Source organism: Cetorhinus maximus, chromosome X (assembly GCF_964194155.1).
Source record: "Cetorhinus maximus chromosome X, sCetMax3.hap1.1, whole genome shotgun sequence".
Taxonomy (NCBI): Eukaryota; Metazoa; Chordata; class Chondrichthyes; order Lamniformes; family Cetorhinidae; genus Cetorhinus; species Cetorhinus maximus.
In genome coordinates this window covers 17,561,005-17,582,115 of record NC_135917.1, presented here as the reverse complement: position 1 = coordinate 17,582,115, position 21,111 = coordinate 17,561,005, and the positions used below count along the sequence as shown (strand labels likewise).

The window sequence follows — 21,111 nt, the reverse complement described above, 5'->3', positions numbered from 1 at the left end:
CAATTATTCCTTTCTTATTACACAGTACCCAGTCAAGGATGGCCTGTTCTCTCGTTGGTTCTTCAATGTATTGGTCCAAAAAATCATCCCGAGGTCAATCATCTCAGTCCCAGGACATCACTGAAGGAGTTCCTCAGGGCAGTGTCCTCGGCGCAACCATCTTCAGCTGCTTCATCAATGACTTTCCTTCCATCATAAGGGCAGAAGTGGGGATGTTCGCTGATGATTGCACAATGTTCAGCACCATTCATGACTCCTCAGATACTGAAACAGTCCATGTCCAAATGCAGCAAGACCTGGACAATATCCAGGCTTGGGTTGACAGTGGCAAGTAACATTCGCACCACACAAGTGCCAGGCAATGACCATCTCCAACAGGAGAGAACCTAATCATCACCTCTTGACATTCAATGGCATTACCATCACTGAATCCCCCACTATCAACATCCTGGGGGTTACCATTGACCAGAAACTGAACTGGACTAGCCATATAAATACTGTGGCTATGAGAGCAGGTCAGATGCTGGGAATCCTTTGGTAAGTAATTAACCACCTGACTCCCCAAAGCCTGTCCACCATCTACAAGGCACAAGTCGGGAGTGTGATGGAATACTCCACACTTGCCTGGATGAGTACAGCTCCAGCAACACTCAAGAAGCGTGACACCATCCAGGACAAAGCAGCCAGGACCTTGATTGGCACCCTGTTCACTGATATATAGTGGTAGCAGTATGTGCCATCTACAAGATGTGCTGCAGGAACTCACCAAGGCTCCTGAGACAGCACCTTCCAAACCCATGACCACTACCATCCAGAAGGACAAGGGCAGCAGATACATGGGAACACCACCACCTGGAAGTTCCCCTCCAAGCCACTCACCACCCTGACTTGGAAATATATCACTGTTCCTTCACTGTCGCTGGGTCAAAGTCCTGGAACTCCCTCCCTAACAGCACTGTGGGTGTGCCTACACCACATGGACGGCAGCGGTTCAAGAAGGCAGCTCACCACCAGCTTCTCAAGGGCAGTTAGGGCTGGCCAATAAATGCTGGCCCAGCCAGCGACGCACATTTTTTTTTCTTTCATTCATGGGACCCCATAAAAAGGATAATAAAAAAAGTATTATCAGGCACACTAATTTTTAGGCACTGGGGTGGTCCTGCGATTTGTGATAGGGTCTCAAGGTCTTATAATATTATCATAGAATGATGACAGCACTGAAAGAGACCATTCGGCCTATTGTGTCTGTGCTGGCTCTCTGCAAGAGCAATTCACCTCAGGCCACTTTCCTGCCTTTATCCCATAGCCCTGTTAATTTTCTTCTTTCCATAACAGTCCAAGACTCTTTTGAAAGCCATGATTGAATCGGTCTCCACCACACTCTCAGGCAGTGCGTATGAATTCCTAATCACTCGCTGCATGAAGAATTTTCTCTTCATGTCGTCATTGCTTCTTTTGCCAATTACCTTAAATCTGTGTCCTCTGGATCTCGATCCTTCCACCAACGGGAACCGTTTCTCACCATCGACTCTGTCCAGACCCCTCATGATTTTGAACACCTCTACTAAATCTCCTCTCAGCCTTCCCTTCTCGAAGGAGACCATCCCCAGCTTCTCCAATCTACCCATGTAACTGAAGTTCCTCATCCCTGGAACCATTCTTGTGAATCTTTTCTGCACTCTCTTTCACATTCTTCCTGAAGTGTGGTGCCCAGAACTGGACACAATACTCTAGTTGAGGCTGGGCCCACCCTTTATACATGTTTAACATAACTTCCTTGCTTTTATACTCTATATCCCTACTTATAAAGCCCAGGGTCCATTATACTTTATAAACCACTATGTGAAGGAGTCTCAGGGTCCAGGAACACTGGAAGTTGGATGACGTTGTTCTGGGAGCACTGGAGGTGAAGGTACTTTGATCTGGAAGAATTGGGATGGGAGGTTTCAGGCTATGAGAGCATTATGGTCATGCTGAGATCAGGGAGCGTTGTGAGTGCATCCTTAGAGGGTTTGTGGGCACTTAGATTGGACCCTGGCATTTAAGATCCAGTGGATATGAAGTCTAAGAAAGGAAGTGCTCGACTGCAGCAGGACTGAGGATGGGTTTCAAGGCATTGTAAGTCTGGCTGTATTGTGATCTGGAATTATTGCGGAGAGCACGGTCTAGCTTCCTTCTGGGGAGTAGGTCTCAGAAGCCTGTATGTATCCAAGAATCCAAGTTATATTCCCATACATCAGCCTCCTGTCCCAACCAATCTGCATTCCATATTGTGTCCATTGTTTGTCCCATCCATGGTTCTTGCTGAGGGTTAAATTTCTGCATGCCTGGTGTTGGCCGGCTTAAAAGTGGACAAATCTCCAGTTCCGGATGATGTGTGTCCCAGACTGCTGTGGGAGGCAAGGGAGAAGATTGCAGGGGCTCTGACCCAAATTTTTAATTCCTCTCTGGCCACGGGGGAGATGCCAGATGACTGGAGAACAGCAAATGTGGTTCCGCTGTTTAAGAAGGGTTGTAGAGATAAGCCAGGGAACTACAGGCCAGTGAGTCTCACGTCAGTGGTAGGGAAACTATTGGGGAAAATTCTGAAGGAGAGAATCTGTCTCCACTTGGAGAGGCAAGGTTTGATCAGGGATAATCAGCATGGCTTTGTCAGAGGGAGGTCATGCCGAACAAATTTGATTGAATTTTTTGAGGAGGTAACCAGGTGTATAGATGAGGGTAGTGCAGTTGATGTAGTTTATATGGATTTCAGCAAAGGCTTTGACAAGGTCCCACATGGGAGACTTATAAAGAAGGCAAATGCACATGGAATGCAAGGTAATTTGATAAGGTGGATTCAAAATTGGCTTAGTTGTAAGAGGCAGAGTGTGATGACAGTAGGATGCTTTAGTGACTGGAAGCCAGTGTCCAGTGGCGTACCACAGGGATCTGTGCTCGGTCCCCTATTATTTGTCATTTATATAAACGACATAGATGACTATGTGGGGGGTAGGATTAGTAAGTTTGCGGATGACACAAAGATTGGCCGGGTGGTTAACAGTGAGGTTCAGTGTCTTGGGCTACAGGAAGATATAGACGGGATGGTCAAATGGGTAGATAAGTGGCAGATGGAATTTAACCCTGAAAAGTGTGAGGTGATACACTTTGGAAGGAGTAATTTGACGAGGAAGTATTCAATGAGCGGCATGACACTAGGAAGTTCTGAGGAACAAAGGGATCTTGGCGTGTGTGTCCATAGATCTCTGAAGGTGGAGGGGCATGTTAGTGGGGTGGTGAAAAAGGCAGATGGGACATTTGCCTTTATCAATCGAGGCATAGATTAAAAAAGTAGGGAGGTCATGTTGGAGTTGTATAGAACCTTGGTGAGGCCACAGCTGGAGTACTGTGTGCAGTTCTGGTCGCCACATTATAGGAAGGATATGATTGCACTGGAGGGGGTGCAGAGGAGATTCACCAGGGTGTTGCCTGGGATGAAACATTTAAGTTATGAAGAGAGGTTGGATAGACTTGGGTTGTTTTCGTTGGAGCAGAGAAGACTGAGGGGCGACCTGATCGAGGTGTACAAGAATATGAGGGGCATGGACAGGGTGGATAGGGAGCAGCTGTTCCCCTTAGTTGAAGGGTCAGTCACAAGGGGGCATAAGTTCAAGGTGGGGGGACAGGAGGTTTAGGGGGGATGTGAGGAAAAACTTTTTTACCCAGAGGGTGGTGACGGTCTGGAATGCGCTGCCTGGGAGGGTGGTGGAGGCGGGTTGCCTCACATCCTTTAAAAGTACCTGGATGAGCACTTGGCATGTCATAACATTCAAGGCTATGGGCCAAGTGCTGGTAAATGGGATTAGGTAGGTAGGTCAGGTGTTTCTCACGTGTTGGTGCAGACTCGATGGGCCGAAGGGCCTCTTCTGCACTGTGTGATTCTGTGATTATCAGAAATTGCACATCCTTGATTTCTCAATACCCCCCAAGTAGTGAACATTTACCCTTTAGTGAGTTTGCTGACGTATAGGTCGGAACTTTTATGAAATCAATCCGCTTTCAGGTAAGCAATGGATCAGAAACACAGTAGCTAGTCAAGTGGTCTTTGCTGTGTCTTTTTTAAACTCAGTCACAGCATAAACATCCCACTTCTCCGTTTCCCAACTAGCCACAGAGTGCGGGTGTGATGATGCTCGCACCTTTCAATGGAAGTATCTCTGTTTGAAGGTATACTGGCAGAATAGTTCCATTACAGGTTGAGGACAGAGCAAGTAGAAGGACAGATGTGCCACGTAGGAATGCTTCATTGTCCCCCGAACCTGGTTCCCTGATGCTTCCCTGGCCTGAAGAAACATAGGGTCAGATTTTGACTCCTGGGTCGGGTGCGCAGAGATGGGAGAATTCCTGGCTCCACAAAGCCAACCTTTAAAAATGGCTGCCTGGGTTTGGGCGGGGGAGACGGACTGGATTAGAAGTCAGGGCGGGCGACCTGGGAACGACTGTGAAGGATGCTGGGTGTGAAGGCGGTCTGGGTCCAAAGTTCAAAAATAAAGATTAAAACATGAAACGTGCCTCCAGCCCTCAGCACTCACGCCTCCCCACACTCCTGATGCTCTATCCATGTCAACCAGTGCCACATCATGCCCCTACCCATCACCATGGCCCTTTATAGCCCCTTTTCCAACATAGTGCCAACTCATGCCATCCCATGCTCCCCCACCCACCATCCTTTGTCCTTATACCTACCATATCACCTCACTCAGTATCCACCACGGGCAGACCTCAGGACCTGTGCAGAAATGAGATTAAAAAAAGTTGTATAAAATAACTTTCTAAGTGTATTACAGACTTCACTATATTGAAAATAAAATTCTTCACAAATCCAATTTATGCATTCCTTCAAGTAAATAAAGCCTTATAACAACAAACATTTTATTCAAGTGCACAATCCCTTATAACAATAAGTGTTGAAATTCATTGTCCCATTTCAAAGAGTCTATAACCACTTGTAGCTGTCAGTGAAACTGTGAACTGGCAGGATCCCTACTGTGATAATGGATGGTTGTGAGATCATTCATGCAGCACTTATCCAGTAACAGAAACCCTCAGGCTTATGGGCAGCATCTTCCCCCCGTCGGGGGGTTGTGCGAGAGCGAGTGCCAGTGGGCGGGTTCCTGATCGGCTCCCCTGGTTGGGGTCGCGCCACCATTTTACGTGGGCAGGCCAATTAAGGCCTGCCCAGCATGACATCCGCCAGGAAGCGCTATGCACTCCCTGTGCGGGCAGGGGGGGATTCCCTGAGCCGAGAGTGCGCTCTTTCGTGCACGCGCGTGACAGAGCACATAGATCTCCATGAGGCAAAGTGCTGCCTCAGGGAGATTGGCTCAGGTTTGAAGGGTTCAATAAAGAAGGGAAAAAAAATTACTGACATGTCCACTCATGTGCCACTGTCACATGATCTGGGACATGTCAATTTCTTTTTAAACATTTAATAAAAATTTTAATACCCTCATGTAACCTCATCCCGCCTGTGGATGAGGAGTCATGTTTTTTCAGAAGCCTGCCTGTCTGCCAGTCTGCCCGCCAACATCACCCCGCGTCATTTATGCGTCGGCAAGCGGGCCCCGCCCCCTGCTCGCCGAACAGAAGATTCTGCCCTATGTGAACAAACAGAGTGAAATAGCAAGCAATCGTTATTTTAAAACTCCAGACATTTTCTTCAAAGATTTAAAGGGCAGGACTTTTAAATGCCTTGAAAGCTTGACAGGTCCCTTTGGTAGCTCCGTTTGACAGGTGCTTCGGACAGTTTTGACAATCTGTTGACAGTTCCACTGAGCTTGACAGTAATGGGTTTATGCACTTTTTGCGTACATTTATGCCAATTTTTAACAAATCCAAACGGCACATGACCTACCCCAAAAGGCACCTTCCCACCCCCAAAGGTGTCCCGGATCCAAATGCAAAGGGGTACCTTACCTCGCCAAAGGGTATCCTGGCTATGCAAATGAATCCACAAAGTTCAGACTTGCTCTTACCAGGTCCAATTTGCACACTTTGGGTTTCACATTCCTGGCAGACCAAAATTCCACTTCAGTGGAGGCAGCTGATGATTTCAATGGCCAGCTGCCTCCATAAACCACACATTCACCAAACATGCTCAGCCCCCATTCCTGCCCCTGCAAAAATGGGAAGTACCATGATCGGGGCAGGACTTATGATTTTCGGCCATTTCTGCTATTTTTGCCACGATGGAGAGACTGTCCGTTGTGGTGAAAATCTGGGCTGTGATGTTCCCCGCAATCAGGAGGAAGTGACTAACCTCTCAAGCCAAATAGATGTGGTTGACAGTAGCTGAGATGTGAACAGCAGGAGTGAGGTGCCTTGCAGCTTGATTCAGTGCCACAAGGAGTTTAATGACTTTACGTCAGTGGGAAAAACAAGTGGCAATCCATTTTTCAGAGGCAACCCCCCAGATTCTGAATTTCCAAACATTCTCCTACACCGCACTCCTCAGACTAACACATCTGGCAGCTGCACTCACTCCTGTCTCCACGCAATTCCTCATATTCCCATCTGGGCATCCACCACTGACACTCACCTTCATTGCCATTTCACACCTATCCCTCACTTTCACTCTCATAACGGTCTGCTTTCTCTCCTTGCAGGAGAAGAGGTGGCACTACTCCAGGGAGAGGTAGAGAACCGAGCAGTCATAGCCACCCTGTCCGAGGAGGAGAGTCGGCCATCAGTTGAGTGGCACAGCCCATGGGTGTGGTTGATAGAGAGATAGAATTAGATATCGCACTGCCACTTGGCTTACAACAGTCACCCATGAATTTGTTGGCAGTTACGAGCATTGGCACATGTAGACTTTGAACCCTTTCCTCATGTCACCTCTAATTCATTGATCTCCCACAGATGATGAGGTTGATGGAGGAGCTGGAGCAAAAGAAGGCAGAGGAGTGCACAGAGAAGGGTACACACCATCACACAACTCCTGCACACCCTGTCCATGCAAACAGCAATGGAAAACATTTAAAACGGAGTGCAGGAAAAATATATTTTGCTAAATGTGTCACTATGGATGAATAAAGACTTAAAGGAACAATTGAGATTAAGGAAAGAGACATTTATTAAATATATAGACAGCAGGGGCGAACCTGACGAGGGAAAATATGAAGAGATTGGGAGATAAGTCAAAAAGAAACAATTAGAAAGTCAACAGCAACTATGCAATTAAATTATCAAGGAAAGTAAAACAAAATGATAAAATCTTCTACAGCCAAGTAAATAAAACCAAGTTGAAAGTCATAAGAGGAATAGGGCCACTTTCTGAGAGACAGGGTAATATCACAGGCAAAAATAGAGAAATGGTAGAAATATTAAAATAACCCAGCTGACTGGGCTTGTTATTATTCTTCATTTTACACAATTTATCTGTGCCAGCTGCAGAAGGGACTGCCCGCACAAATCTGCCTCTACAACCACAACAGACGATGTTCGATACAGAAGTGACAGACACCCTGGTCGCAGTACATCATCTCCTGAGATGCAAGGATTCCAAAAAATAACTTACTTTGCTTCAGTTTTTATCAGGAAACAGGACAGGCAGACATGACATCAAATGACATGACTAAAAATGTGAAAACTGCATTTAAAATTCAAAAAGCGAATTTATTAAATAAACTAAGGAGGATAAAATCCCTAGTCTGGGTGGATTGCATCCATGCATTTTAAAAGAATCTAGTGAGGAGAAAGCAAAGGCATTGTCACACATTTTTAATAAAAGATATAGTGCCAGAGGATTGGCAGGTAGCTAATGTAATTCCTATCTTTAAGAAGTGGGACAGAACATGTCCAGGGAATTATAGACCAGTCAGCTTAACACCTGTGGCAGGAATAGTAATGGAATCCTCACTAAAAGAGAGAATAGAACAGCATCTAGAAATGAGAAATATAATAATAAATAGTTTGCATGGATTTCAAAAGGGAAAATCTTGCTTGACCAGCTTGATTGAATTTTTTGCGAAAGTAACAGAGAGTAGATAATAGTAATGCAGTAGATGTAATTTATCTGAACTTTCAAATGGCTTTCGATAATGTACACTATAATAGACGAATGGATATGGTCAGAGAATGTGCAGTCAGAGGACAAGTGGCAGAATGGATTGCTAGCTGGCTTCAAGACAGAAAGCAGAGAGTGGGAGTAAAGGCTAGTTTTTCAGAGGGGTAGAAGGTGGGAAGTGGTGTTCCACAAGGATCAGCGCTGGGATCACTGATGTTCACAACTTACATTAATGATTTGGACTTTGGAATCAAAAACACAATCTTTAAATTTACAGATGACACCAATTTTAAGGGGGGTTGGGGTTGGGATATGGATAGTCAATACCAAGGAGGACTGCAATAAATTACAAAAAGATATTAACAAACTTGCAGAATCGACATATAATTGGCAAATGAATTTCAGCATAGATAATCGTGAAGCGAGAAAAAAGTAAGGAAGTTGTATATTATTTAGAAATTAAGAAACTAAATGGGTAGAGGAAGAAGGAATAAGGCCATAAAAACAAACTAAGCACTAGGTTTTATTTCTAGAGGGATCGAATTGAAAAGTAGGGAAATTATTTTTTTAATTCATTTTACGGGAGGTGGGCATTTCTGGCTAGGCCAGCATTTATTGTCCATCCCTAGTTGCCCCTTGAGAAGGTGGTGGTGAACTGCCTTCTTGAACTGCTGCAGTCCATGTGGTGTAGGTACACCCACAGTGCTGTTAGGGAGGGAGTTCCAGGATTTTGACCCAGTGACAGTGAAGGAACAGCGATATATTTCCAAGTCAGGATGGTGAGTGACTTGGAGGGGAACTTCCAGGTGATGGTGTTCCCATCTATCTGCTGCCCTTGTCCTTCTGGTGGGGGATGGAGGTGTAGAGGGATTGGATGTCCATGGTGAAGAGGAGGCAGTTGGGGCCAGGGAACTGGAAATTGATAGGACGTAGGGTGTCAGAGGAATAGCGGATGTCAGTAGGAAGAGACTGGACAAGGGGAGAGAAAATGGAGTCAAGGTAGCAAGAAATGTGTTCTGTAGGACAGGAACAGGCTGACACGATCGGTCTACCGGGATAGTCCCGGTAGATTGTGGATTTTGTTTGTTTGTGGATTTTGGGAAGGAGCTAGAAATGGGCTGTGCAGGGTTGGAAGGCTTTGAGGTTGGAAGCTGTGGAGGGAAGATCTCCAGAGGAGATGAGGTCAGTGACAGCCCTGGAAACAATGGCTTGATGTTCAGTGGTGGGGTCATGGTCCAGGGGGAGGTAGGAGGGAGTGTCTGCGAGTTGACACTCAGCCTCTGCGAGGTAGAGGTCAGTGCGCCAGACAACAACAGCACCACCCTTGTCGGCAGGTTTGATGACAAAGTCAGAGTTGGACCTGAGAGAACGGAGTGCGGCAAGTTCAGAGAGAGACAGGTTAGAGTGGGTGAGAGGAGCAGAGAAATTGAGACGACTAATGTCACGCTGACAGTTCTCAATGAAAAGATCAAGAGCAGGTAAGAGGCCAGAGGGAGGGGTCCAGGTGGAGGGAGAATATTGGAGGTGGGTGAAAGGATCCGTTGAACGGGGAGAGGACTCCTGCCCAAAGAAGTGAGCACGGAGACGAAGGCGGCGGAAGAAGAGTTCAGCATCGTGCCGAGCCTGAAATTCATTGAGATGAGGGCGTAAGGGTATGAACCTGAGTCCTTTGCTGAGCACTGAACGTTCAGCATCAGAGAGGGGAAGGTCAGAGCGTATGGTGAATACACGGCCGGAGCTGGGATTACAAGAAGGGATGGGGACAGAGGGACGGGAAGGGGTAGAGGGCCCTGGATGGGCGTGGTATCAGTGAGTTGTTGGAGCTTGCATTCCTTAACATCTGAAAGGAAGAGGAAAAGTTTCTTTGTATAATCCCTTTCATGACCTCAAGACATCCCAAAATACTTTAGAGCCAATGAAGCACTCTTGAAACATAGTCACTGTTGTTATGTCGGAAACATGGCAGCCTCATGTGCTACATGATACACAGCAAATCAGCAAGTAACATTGGCAAAGAAAGAGTAGGTGCAACCTATTCGAAAGTCACCTAATGTCCATTCTGAGCATTCGAGGGGATGGGGTCGTGTTGTTATCCTGAGAGACAGTATCATCCACGTTTGCCTCAGCTATTGGGTAATGTAACATGCCCAGTTTTCTGTGCATGAGCTGACCAAAGGGCTATCTCTGTGTAATCTCCAAACCTAGCTCTTCAAGGAAGAGGATACAGCGAAGCCTAAGGTCTGGGAGGCAGCAGTTTGAGCATTCCTGAGTGATGCAAAGACTGCTTCTTCCATGGGAGCCAGTGCTGATGTCTCTGTAGTTACCATATGCTCAGTCATGGACTGCAGACATTCTGTTACATCCACCAACACAGAGTATATTGGCGAAAAAACTGACTCTAGCATCTTTGATGTTCAGAAATGATTATTCCCTTTAAAAACAAATCCCCAAGGTCTGGATCAGTGCCTGCAGCTCAGAATGGACATCAGGTGACTTTCAAATAGGTTGCACCTACTCTTTCTTTGCCACTGTTACTTGCTGATTCGCTGTGTATCACTCACTAGGCTTCCTCAAACTCTCAGTCAACAGCCCTGCAGTAGATACAACTAGCTGTTGCTTTGTGAGGTTGGATACTGCTTTTAGGTACACTACATGCTCCGGTGCCCAGCTTCCTTTGGCTCATTGGCCCCAAACTCCATTTTATGTGGCACATCTATAGAAAAGGAAGAGGAACAAGGGTTAGGATGATATCTTGGTGATCACGTATTGCTGCTGATCTGTTTCCATGAGGTGGTCTCAGTCTGTTTCAGTGACGTGGAATATACAGCACACCAGAAAGATTTGCCTCTTTGATCTGAATTTCAAATATTTCCCCAAGCAAGCCAATTGATGGCTCACTGCTTGACCTGTCATGACCATGTGCCTCATTGTAACTGTTGCACTGGTGTACAGGGATATTGAAAAGCTATTAAGAATTATATTTCTATACATATCAACTGCCTACAGAGCCAATCATGCAACCTTTTTTCTTGCAGGAATTTGGAACATTTGAATAACAGAGAATATACAAGCAATGCATGTTGCCTGGGAAGTGTGATTGCGATAAATGATGTTCATTCTGTGGTCACAAACTGTTTGGGCATTCACAAAACTGTTGCTCTTCTTGATATAGGAGAGTGCTCCACTTAGAGGTGCTTGAATTGTAACATGAGTACTGTCAGTGTAGCTTTGTAGGCGAGGGAATGCATAATTTCAGAAGAAATATGTCTGCCACTTTATCTGCTGTTTCTGCTCCTTGTTGAAATGGATAGAGGTCTTGGCATGCCATCTGTTTGATGGAACCAGATGTGCTGCAAGCTAGTTGCTCCTACACAGATCTCCTGCCATTGCCTGGAATCACCATGGTGAAAAAGGTTCATGATCATGGTCACTTTAATTGCTACCAACAGTTAGATATTGCTGGAGGACTACACCTCCAGGTCTTAACTTGTGAAATTGCATATCCTGGTGATAGACTTCCTAAACTAACCAAGCTTGTCAAAAGAGAGCTCCCCTGTGAGTTTCAGGGTTCTCTGTCTCTGATGGAACATCAGCTACATGGCTGGACCAGTGGGCCACCTTAACTTGCTCCTGCTGTTTCTCCCCTCCCCAGTTATCCAGAAATATGTCACTGCTTCCGATATCCAGACTTTATCAAGCTTGAAAACTGTGCAATTCTGCTGAAGTGAATGATTCTACAATTTTGGATGAGGCAGCTTTAATTGGCTTTTGACAATTTCACAAGCTAAGCCCCCAGCTTATACACCAAACTTGTGTGAAAGGCGATAACACCAAAAAGTAATTTTCTGCACTGAGTTCCATGTAAAAGCTGCATTAGTGCAAGCATAACCAAATGATTTTATATTATTGTTCAATTTGTAACTTCCACTCTCAACTCCATGTTTATGGCAGGAAAAGGGATCATCCCTTAACTAACAGGGGTGAAAACACCCGGCATTTAGCCCTCTAACCCTTGAGTCTTGTTTAAATAAACATGAAATATGTGTGGTTAACTTGGACTTACCAGCCAGTGGAAGACATTTTAATATCCAGCATCATATCAGCTGAGTGATCCAGTTAAGAGTCACTGTCTGGCCTTTTCTCCAGGTTTATGATGAATTCTTCCACGAGCTGTAAGCATTTTGAGATCATTTGGAACTTGTCAGAAAGAAAATCTAGATCACATGGCAGAGTCATTTTGAATGATAAGCCTCACTACCATACTGTTATTTGAAGCTGTACCAGTTATCTACAATAAATTATGAAATATAATGGCCCGGATCTTCCGAGCAGCAGTAATGATAGTTGGATTGCTGCTCTGCTCGTAAATTCCCCCGACTCAACACTGCTGTGCATTTCTTCTGAGATCTCTCGATCCCGGCTTTCACAGAAATGCAGAGTTATTTGGAGAACTCCGTCAGAGCGGAGTAGAGTCAGGGGAAGACAGGACATGCTCCCTTTAGCTGCCATATGGTAAGTTTAAAGGTCAGTCTGAATGCAAGTGACTGGGTGAATGGGTAGGGTGGGTGAGGTGGGTCGTTGGGTCAGGAGGAGTAGTCAGGTCAGGTGGGGGGTAATCAGGTCAGGGGGCTGGTTAGGTTGGAAGGGTAGCCGGGGGATAATCGGGATGGGTAGTCGGATGGGGTCGGGTGGTCGGTTGTTGGGGTTTGGTGGGGGAGGGGGTGTCAATCATGTAGTTACCCAGGTGTTAGACAAAGTTTTCAACTGTCTAACATTTCCTGGTTTAGGGTTAGGATTAGGGTTAGTATTCAGGGAAGTACCACAGAACTGAGAATCGGAGACTTTCATGGAGGGCCCTGGAGATTAAGGGAGTTGCTCATCGGAAGTTTAAACTTCACAGGCAATTCCCATGTAGGTCGGCATATCAGGACTTCCACAAGGTCCCTAATCTCAGTATTACATCTGGTCTCTGATGATCTGGAGACCAGAAGATTTGGTCCATGTGCTAATAAGGAAACAATAGACAGTGTGCATTATTGGCTGAGGTTGTGGTAAATCCAAGAGTGAGAAGCATCTCTGTTATCTGTAACAGAATCATTTCGGATTTTAAAAAATTGTGCCCGATTCTGAAAACAGACTTTTTTTCCTCATTTTCTTGCAGCTGCGTCAATGTTGAATACTGCACTCCAGCCCGCACAGCTTCAACAGGTCTTACAACCTCAGCCCACTCTACAGTCCCTTCCTACATCTGCTGTACCTCTGAAACAGCCGGAACCACAAACCCAGATCACTTCCATTCACACAGCACAAGGCCTGACTTTAAATCCCACAATAGTGAGTTACTCCAATGTATACTGCCTCTTGTTAGATATGAAGAGGGACCAGTGGTAATGGAATCATAAAACACTTTTTTACTAGTGTGTAATGTCGTGATTTTTGTCTCGTTTTGTATACTCAGAAGTTAGATTTTTTCTTGATGGGTATTCTCTTCTGCACGTTTATACAAATCTTAAAGTGCTTGATTTATATATTCTTGATTTTATGTTTATAGTTAACATATTTATAATCATTCTTTTTTTGTACAAAATCATATTTTGACTGCATTGTGGCTGAGGCTTTGGCTTAAGTTGTGGTATCTTTAGTTTCATGGGTGGTAGTGACATATCTACAAATCTATTTCCACCTTTGTCAGTGCTTCCTGAGTGATTATAGAAGAGTGAATTGCTCCTTTGCTAAAATGCTGTTCTGATTCTGAATGGAACAAAAGGACCAGCGATAATGTTTAGAATCACAAGAGGAATATATGGAGGAGAAGGCTCACTGCCATTAGAGCAGCGTTTTCAAAGAAGTGACCACCTAACTTGGAAGGGAACTATTTATGCTAATCCCTTATTGTAACGAGGATGGCATAACTAGCTCATAGATTCTTAAGCAGAGAAAATAAAGGCGAGAGGCAATTAGGCACTCATCTAAAAGCTCAAAGGAAAGGAGTGTCCTCACATTTTACATGCAAAGCACAGACTGACTGATGGGGCAGTCCCTATCCTGCACTGTGCCAGTAATGCATATGATGCAATTGCAATTGGTAATTAACTTAATTGGCCTGGAGCAAAAACAAAAAAGTGCTGGAAAAACTCAGCAGGTCTGACAGCATCTGTGGAGAGAAAGACAGAGTTAACGTTTCGAGTCCGTATGACTCTTCTTCAGAGCTAAAGAGAAGTAGAAATGTGAAATATATACTGTTTAAGGAGGGTGGGACAGGTGAAGCTGGATAGAGGGCCAGTGATAGGTGGAGGCAAAGGAGAGATTGAGAAAGATATCATAAACAAAAGGCGGAAGGGGTGTTAATGGTGGCGATACTGGCTAAAGGAAGTGCTAATGGTGATACTAAGAGTAGAAAGCAGGATGAGCAAGTGACAGATGGTCCTAGTGGGGATGGGGTGGAGGGAGGGGACGGTGTGGGAGAAAAGATCAAAATAGGCTAAAAGGTGGGGATAAAACAATGAATAAAAATAGAAATAAATTTAGAAAAATAATAATAAAAATAGGTGGGAAAATATATTTATAAAATAATTTAAAAATAAAAATGAATATTGAAAAAAGGGGATCAAAAAGGGGTGAGGATGGAGGAGAGAGTTCATGGTCTGAAGCTGTTAAACTCAATGTTAATTCTAGAAGGCTGTAAAGTGCCTAGTCGGAAGATGAGGTGCTGTTCTTCCAGTTAGCATTGAGCTTCACTGGAACAATACAGCAGGCTAAGGACGGACATGTGGGCAAGAGAGCAGGGTGGTGTGTTGAAATGGCAAGCGACAGGGAGGTCTGGGTCGTGCTTGCGGACAGACCGAAGGTGTTCCGCAAAGCGGTCACCCAGTCTGCGTTTGGTCTCTCCAATGTAGAGGAGACCGCATTGGGAGCAACGAATGCAGTAGACCAAATTAGGGGAAGTGCAAGTGAAATGCTGCTTCACCTGAAAGGAGTGTTTGGGCCCTTGGACGGTGAGGAGGGGGGAAGTGAAGGGGCAGGTGTTGCACCTTCTGCGGTTGGCATCAGTTTTAGAACAGGAGGGATCTGTACCGTTGGGACGGTCTCCACCTGAACCGATCTGGGACCAATGTTCGAGCGAAAAGGGTAAATAGGGTGGTCAGCAGGACTTTAAACTAGAAAGTGGGGGGGGGGAGGGAACAGTAAAACTCCAAGGAGTATGACTAATGGGAAACAAAGCAGCAGGTTAGCATGTGGGGGGGTGGATTCAACTTCATGGAAAATTATGAAAAAACTGAAAAGAAAGGAGAGCCCAGGAGAGGCTATTAAAGTCTCCAGAACACAAAATAGGACAGAGTGTTTGGAAAGGGCTAGGAATCGAACTTCAAGCACATCAGATAAAGGGACGACAATGAGAAAGGGGACGGGAAATACAGGACTGAAGGTGTTGTATCTGAATGCACGCAGTGTATGAAATAAGGTAAATGGGCTTGTGGCGCAGATTGAAATTGGCAGGTATGATGTGGTGGTCATCATGGAGACATGGCTGCAAGGGGATCAGGACTGGGAGCTAAATATCCAAGGATATACATCTTATCGAAAAGATAGGCAGGTTGGCAGAGGGGGTGGGGTAGCTTTGTTAGTAAGAAATGAAATTAAATCGATAGCAAGAAATGACATAGGGTCAGATGATGTAGAATCTGTGTGGGTAGAGTTGAGGAACCGCAAAGGTAAAAAAACCATAATGGGAGTTATGTACAGGCCTCCGAACAGTAGTCAGGATGTGGGGCACAAGATACACCAGGAGATAGAAAAGGCATGTAAGAAAGGCAAGGTTACAGTGATCATGGGGGATTTCAATACACAGGTAGACTGGGAAAATCAGGTTGGTAGTGGATCCCAAGAAAAGGAATTTGTGGAATGTCTACGGGATGGCTTTTTGGAGCAGCTTGTGGTAGAGCCCACTAGGGAACAGGCAATTCTAGATTTAGTGATGTGTAATGAGGCAGATTTGATAAGGGAGCTTAAGGTGAAGGAACCCTTAGGAGTAAGTGACCATAATATGATAGAATTTACCCTGCAATTTGAGAGGAAAAAGCTGGAATCAGATGTAACGGTATTACAGTTGAAAAAAGGCAACTACAGAGGCATGAGGGAGGAGCTGGTCAGAATTGACTGGGAGATGAGCCTAGCAGGAAAGACAGTGGAACAGTAATGGCAGGAGTTTCTGGGAGTCACAGCAAAAATTCATCCCTAGGAAGAAGAAGCATACTAAAGGGAGGACGAGGCAACCATGGCTGACAAGGTAAGTCAGGGACAGCATAAAAGCTAAAGAGAAAGCATACAATGCGGCGGAGAGCAGTGGGAAACCAGGGGATTGGGAAGCCTACAAAGACCAACAGAGGACAACTAAAAAAGAAATAAGGAGGGAGAAGATTAAATATGAGGGTAAACTAACCAGTAATATAAAAGAATATTGCAAGAGTTTTTTTAGATATATAAAGGCTAAGAGAGAGGCAAAAGTGGACATTGGGCTGCTGGAAAATGACGCTGGAGGAGTAGCAGTGGGGAACAAAGAAATGGCGGAGGAACTGAATAGGTGCTTTGCGTCAGTCTCCACGGTGGAAGACACAAGTAACATCCCCAAAGTTCAAGAGAGTCGGGGGGGCAGAGGTGAGTATGGTGGCCATTACCAAGGAGAAGGTGCTAGGAAAACTGAAAGGTCTGAAGGTGGATAAATTACCTGGACCAGATGGATTACACCCCAGAGTTCTGAAGGAGAAAGCTGAAGAGATAATGGAGGCGTTAGTGGTGATCTTTCAGGAATCACTCGAGTCAGGGGGGGTCCCAGAGGACTGGAAAATCGCTAATGTAACCCCCATGTTTGAGAAGGGAGTGAGGCAAAAGACGGGAAATTCCAGGCGAATTAGCCTGACCTCGGTCGTTGGTAAGATTTTAGAGTCCATTATTAAGGATGAGATTTCAGAATACTGGGAGGTGCATGGTAAAATAGGGCAAAGTCAGCATGGTTTCATCAAGGGGAGGTCATGCCTGACAAATCTGTTAGAATTCTTTGAGGAAGTAACGAGTAGGTTAGACAAAGGAGAGCCAATGGATGTTATCTACTTGGACTTCCAGAAGGCCTTTGACAAGGTGCCGCACAGGAGGCTGCTCAGTAAGATAAGAGCCCATGGTGTTAGAGGCAAGGTACTAGCATGGATAGAAGATTGGCTGTCTGGCAGGAGGCAGAGAGTGGGGATAAGGGGGTCCTTCTCAGGATGGCGGCCGGTGACCAGTGGAGTTCCGCAGGGGTCAGTGTTGGGACCACAACTTTTCACTTTATACATTAATGATCTAGATGAAGGAACTGAGGGCAATCTTGGCTAAGTTTGCAGATGATACAAAGATAGGTGGAGGGACAGGTAGTATTAATGAGGCGGGGAGGCTGCAGAAGGATTTGGACAGGTTAGGAGAATGGGCAGAGAAGTGGCAGATGGAATACAACGTGGGCAAGTGTGAGGTCATGCACTTTGGTAGGAAGAATAGAGGCATAGACTATTTTCTAAATGGGGAATTCAGAAATCTGGAGTGCAAAGGGACTTGGGAGTCATAGTCCAGGATTCTCTTAAGGTTAACTTGCAGGTTGAGTCAGTAGTTAGGAAGGCAAATGCAATGTTGGCATTTATTTCGAGAGGACTAGAATATAAAAGCAGGGATGTGCTGCTGAGGCTTTATAAGGCTCTGGTCAGACCACATTTAGATTATTGTGACCAACTTTGGGCCATGTATCTCAAGGAAGGATGTGCTGGCCCTGGAGAGGGTCCAGGGGAGGTTCACGAAAACGATCCCAGGAATGAAAGGCTTAACATATGAGAAATGTTTGAGGACTCTGGGTCTATACTCGATGGAGTTTAGAAGGATGAGGGGGGATCTGATTGAAACTTACAGAATATTGAAAGGCCTGGATAGAGTGGATGTGGGGAAGATGTTTCCATTAGTAGGAGAGACGAGGACCTGAGGGCACAGCCTCAGAGTAAAGGGAAGACCTTTTAGAACGGAGATGAGGAGAAACTTCTTTAGCCAGAGAGTGGTGAATCTATGGAATTCGTTGCCACAGAAAGCTGTGGAGGCCAGGTCATTGAGTATTTAAGACCGAGATAGATAGGTTCTTGATTGGCAAGGGGATCAAAGGCTACGGGGAGAAGGTGGGAGAATGGGGTTGAGAAACTTATCAGCCATGATTGAATGGCGGAGTGGACTCGATGGGCCGAATGGCCTAATTTCTGCTCCTATGCCTTATGGTCTTATTGTATGGGAAGGTGCCGTGGGAGGGGGTTGAGGTGCTGGGGGCGATGTAGGAGTGGACCAGGGTGTCCCAGAGGGAACGATCCCTGCGGAATGCCAATGGGGGGGGTGAAGGGAAGATGTGTTTGGTGGTGGCATCATGCTGGAGTTGGCGGAAATGGCGGAGGATGATTCTTTGAATGCGGAGGCTGATGGGGTAAAAAGTGAGGACAAGGGGGACCCTATCATGGTTCTGCGAGCAAGAGGAAGGTTTGAGGGCAGAGGCGCAGGAGATGGGTCAGACACGGTTGAGGGCCCTGTCAACCACCGGGGGTGGGAAACGCCGATTAAGGAAGCGCTGTTTTGGAAAGTGGCATCATCAGAACAAATGTGACGGAGGCGAAGGAACTGAGAGACTGGGATGGAGTCCTTACAGGAAGCAGGGTGCGAGGAGCTGTAGTTGAGGTAGTTGTGGGAGTTGGTAGGCTTGTAAAGGATATTGGTGGACAGTCTATCACCAGAAATGGAGACAGAGAGGTCAAGGAAGGGAAGGGAAGTATCAGTGATGGATCATGTGAAGGTAAGTGTGGGGTGGAAATCGGAAGCAAAATTAATAAATTTTTCCAGGTCCAGGCAAGAGCATGAAGTGGAACTAAAACAGTCATCAATATACCGGGAAAAAATTTGTGGGAGGGGGCCTGAGTAGGGCTGGAACAAGGGATGTTCCACATACTCCATAAAGAGACAGGTATAACTGGGGCCCATGCGGGTACCCATAGCCACACCTTTTATTTAGAGGAAGTGAGACAAGTTTAAGGAGAAATTGTTCAGTGAGAGAACAAGTTCAGCCAGACGGAGGAGAGTGATGGTGGATGGGGATTGTTCGGGCCTCTGTTCGAGGAAGAAGCGGAGAGCCCTCAGACCATCCCGGTGGGGGATGGAGGTGTAGAGGGATTGGACGTCCATGGTGAAGAGGAGGCGGTTGGGGCCAGGGAACTGGAAATTGTTGATATGGTGTAGGGTGTCAGAGGAATCGTGGATTTAGGTGGGAAGAGGCTGGACAAGTGGTGAGAGAATGGAGTCAAGGTAGCAAGAAATAAGTTCCGTGGGGCAGGAACAGGCTGACACGATCGGTCTGCCGGGACAGTCCTGTTTGTGGATTTTGGGTAGGAGGTAGAAGCGGGCCAACCGAGGTTGGGGGACTATGAGGTTGGAAGTTGTGGAAGGAAGATCTCCAGAGGAGATGAGGTCAGTAACAGTGCAGGAAACAATGGCTTGATGTTTGGTGGTGGGGTCATGGTCCAGGGGGAGGTAGGAGGAAGTGTCTGCGAGTTGGCGCTCAGCCTCTGCGAGGTAGAGGTCGGTGCGCCAGACAACAGCAGCACCACCCTTGTCAGCGGGTTTGATGACAAAGTCAGGGTTGGACCTGAGAGAACAGAGTGCAGCAAGTTCAGAGAGAGACAGGTTAGAGTGGGTGAGAGGAGCAGAGAAATTGAGACGACTGATGTCACGCTGACAGTTCTCAATGAAAAGATCAAGAGCAGGTAAGAGGCCAGAGGGAAGGGACCAGGTGGAGGGAGAATATTGGAGGTGGGTAAAAGGATCCGTTGAACGGGGAGAGGACTCCTGCCCAAAGAAGTGAGCACGGAGACGAAGGTGGCGGAAGAAGAGTTCAGCATCGTGCCGAGCCCGAAATCCATTGAGATGAGGGCGTAAGGGTATGAAACTGAGTCCTTTGCTGAGCACTGAACGTTCAGCATCAGAGAGGGGAAGGTCAGGGGGTATAGTGAATACACGGCCGGGGCTGGGATTGGAAGACAGGATTGGGACAGAAGGACAGGCAGGGGTGGAGGTCCTGGATGGGCCTGGATGTGTTAATTGGCCTGGAGTCGTGTTTGCCATCCAATTAGTGGCGGCGGGATGGGAAGGAAGCAGGACACATGAAGCAGTGGACCTGATTTAAAGGGTGAGTGGCAGCCGTTGCTGTGATTGCCATTTGTCTCAATAATGGAAGAAACTGAGCAGAGGGCAGTGGGTAAGGAGGGCCCTCATGCCAGGGCCTTTTTTCTGATGCCTCACTTGAGGTGCTGCTGGAGGGAGCAACATCACAAAGAAATATCCTATCCCTTGCCAGTGGCATGATAGACCTGCAAGGTAGACCAAGAAGGCATGACTGGATGTGGCTCATGAGGTCAGCAGCAGAGGAATGGGGAGGAACTGGGTCCAATGCAGGAAATGTTTCAATGACCTGCTTGGGTCTGGTAAGGTGGGTCCAAAGAGAGACCCAGATGTCATGTCTCTTGGTCAGCAGTCAACAAAATGCAAAAGAGAGGGGCATCTGAGAACATATAGGGCAGAGTTTTCTGCCTGTCGGGTGGGTGGGCCTGACCCAATCTCCGGCGGGCGGGGAGCTGATCCCCGCCGGAGAAGCGGGCTGCACCGCCATTTTACATGGGCTGGCTAAATGCAGCCTCAGGGAGATCGCTTCCACTTCGAAAAAGATTAAAAATAGAAAAAAACATCCCTAACATGACCCCCTCATGTGACAACGAGATGGGACATGTTCATAATTTATACTATAACTTTATTAAACTTTTTAAATCCCTACATGAAACCTCATCCCGCCGGTGGATGAGGTTTCATGTTTTCTCTATTCCCCGCCGGGGCTCCTGGCTGACCCGCCAGCCTTAAGGTTGGACGGGCAGGTCCTTTAATTGTTTCAATGATCCTGTCAATGGCCTCAATTGGCCATTGACAGGTCAGCGGGCCCGCAGCTGATTTTGCTGCGCCCCCGCCTTCCT

The 21,111-nt window shown here is 46.3% G+C and overlaps 1 protein-coding gene across 1 annotated transcript in view; it reads left to right on the top strand.

Moving 5' to 3' along the window:
* Positions 1–21,111, top strand: part of pou6f1 (POU class 6 homeobox 1) — a 294,584-nt gene that overhangs the window by 154,436 nt on the left and 119,037 nt on the right. The window contains exon 6 of the mRNA XM_078534560.1: positions 13,206–13,378. Within this exon, the coding sequence (XP_078390686.1) occupies positions 13,206–13,378 (173 nt within the window). The remainder of the gene's footprint in view (positions 1–13,205; positions 13,379–21,111) is intronic.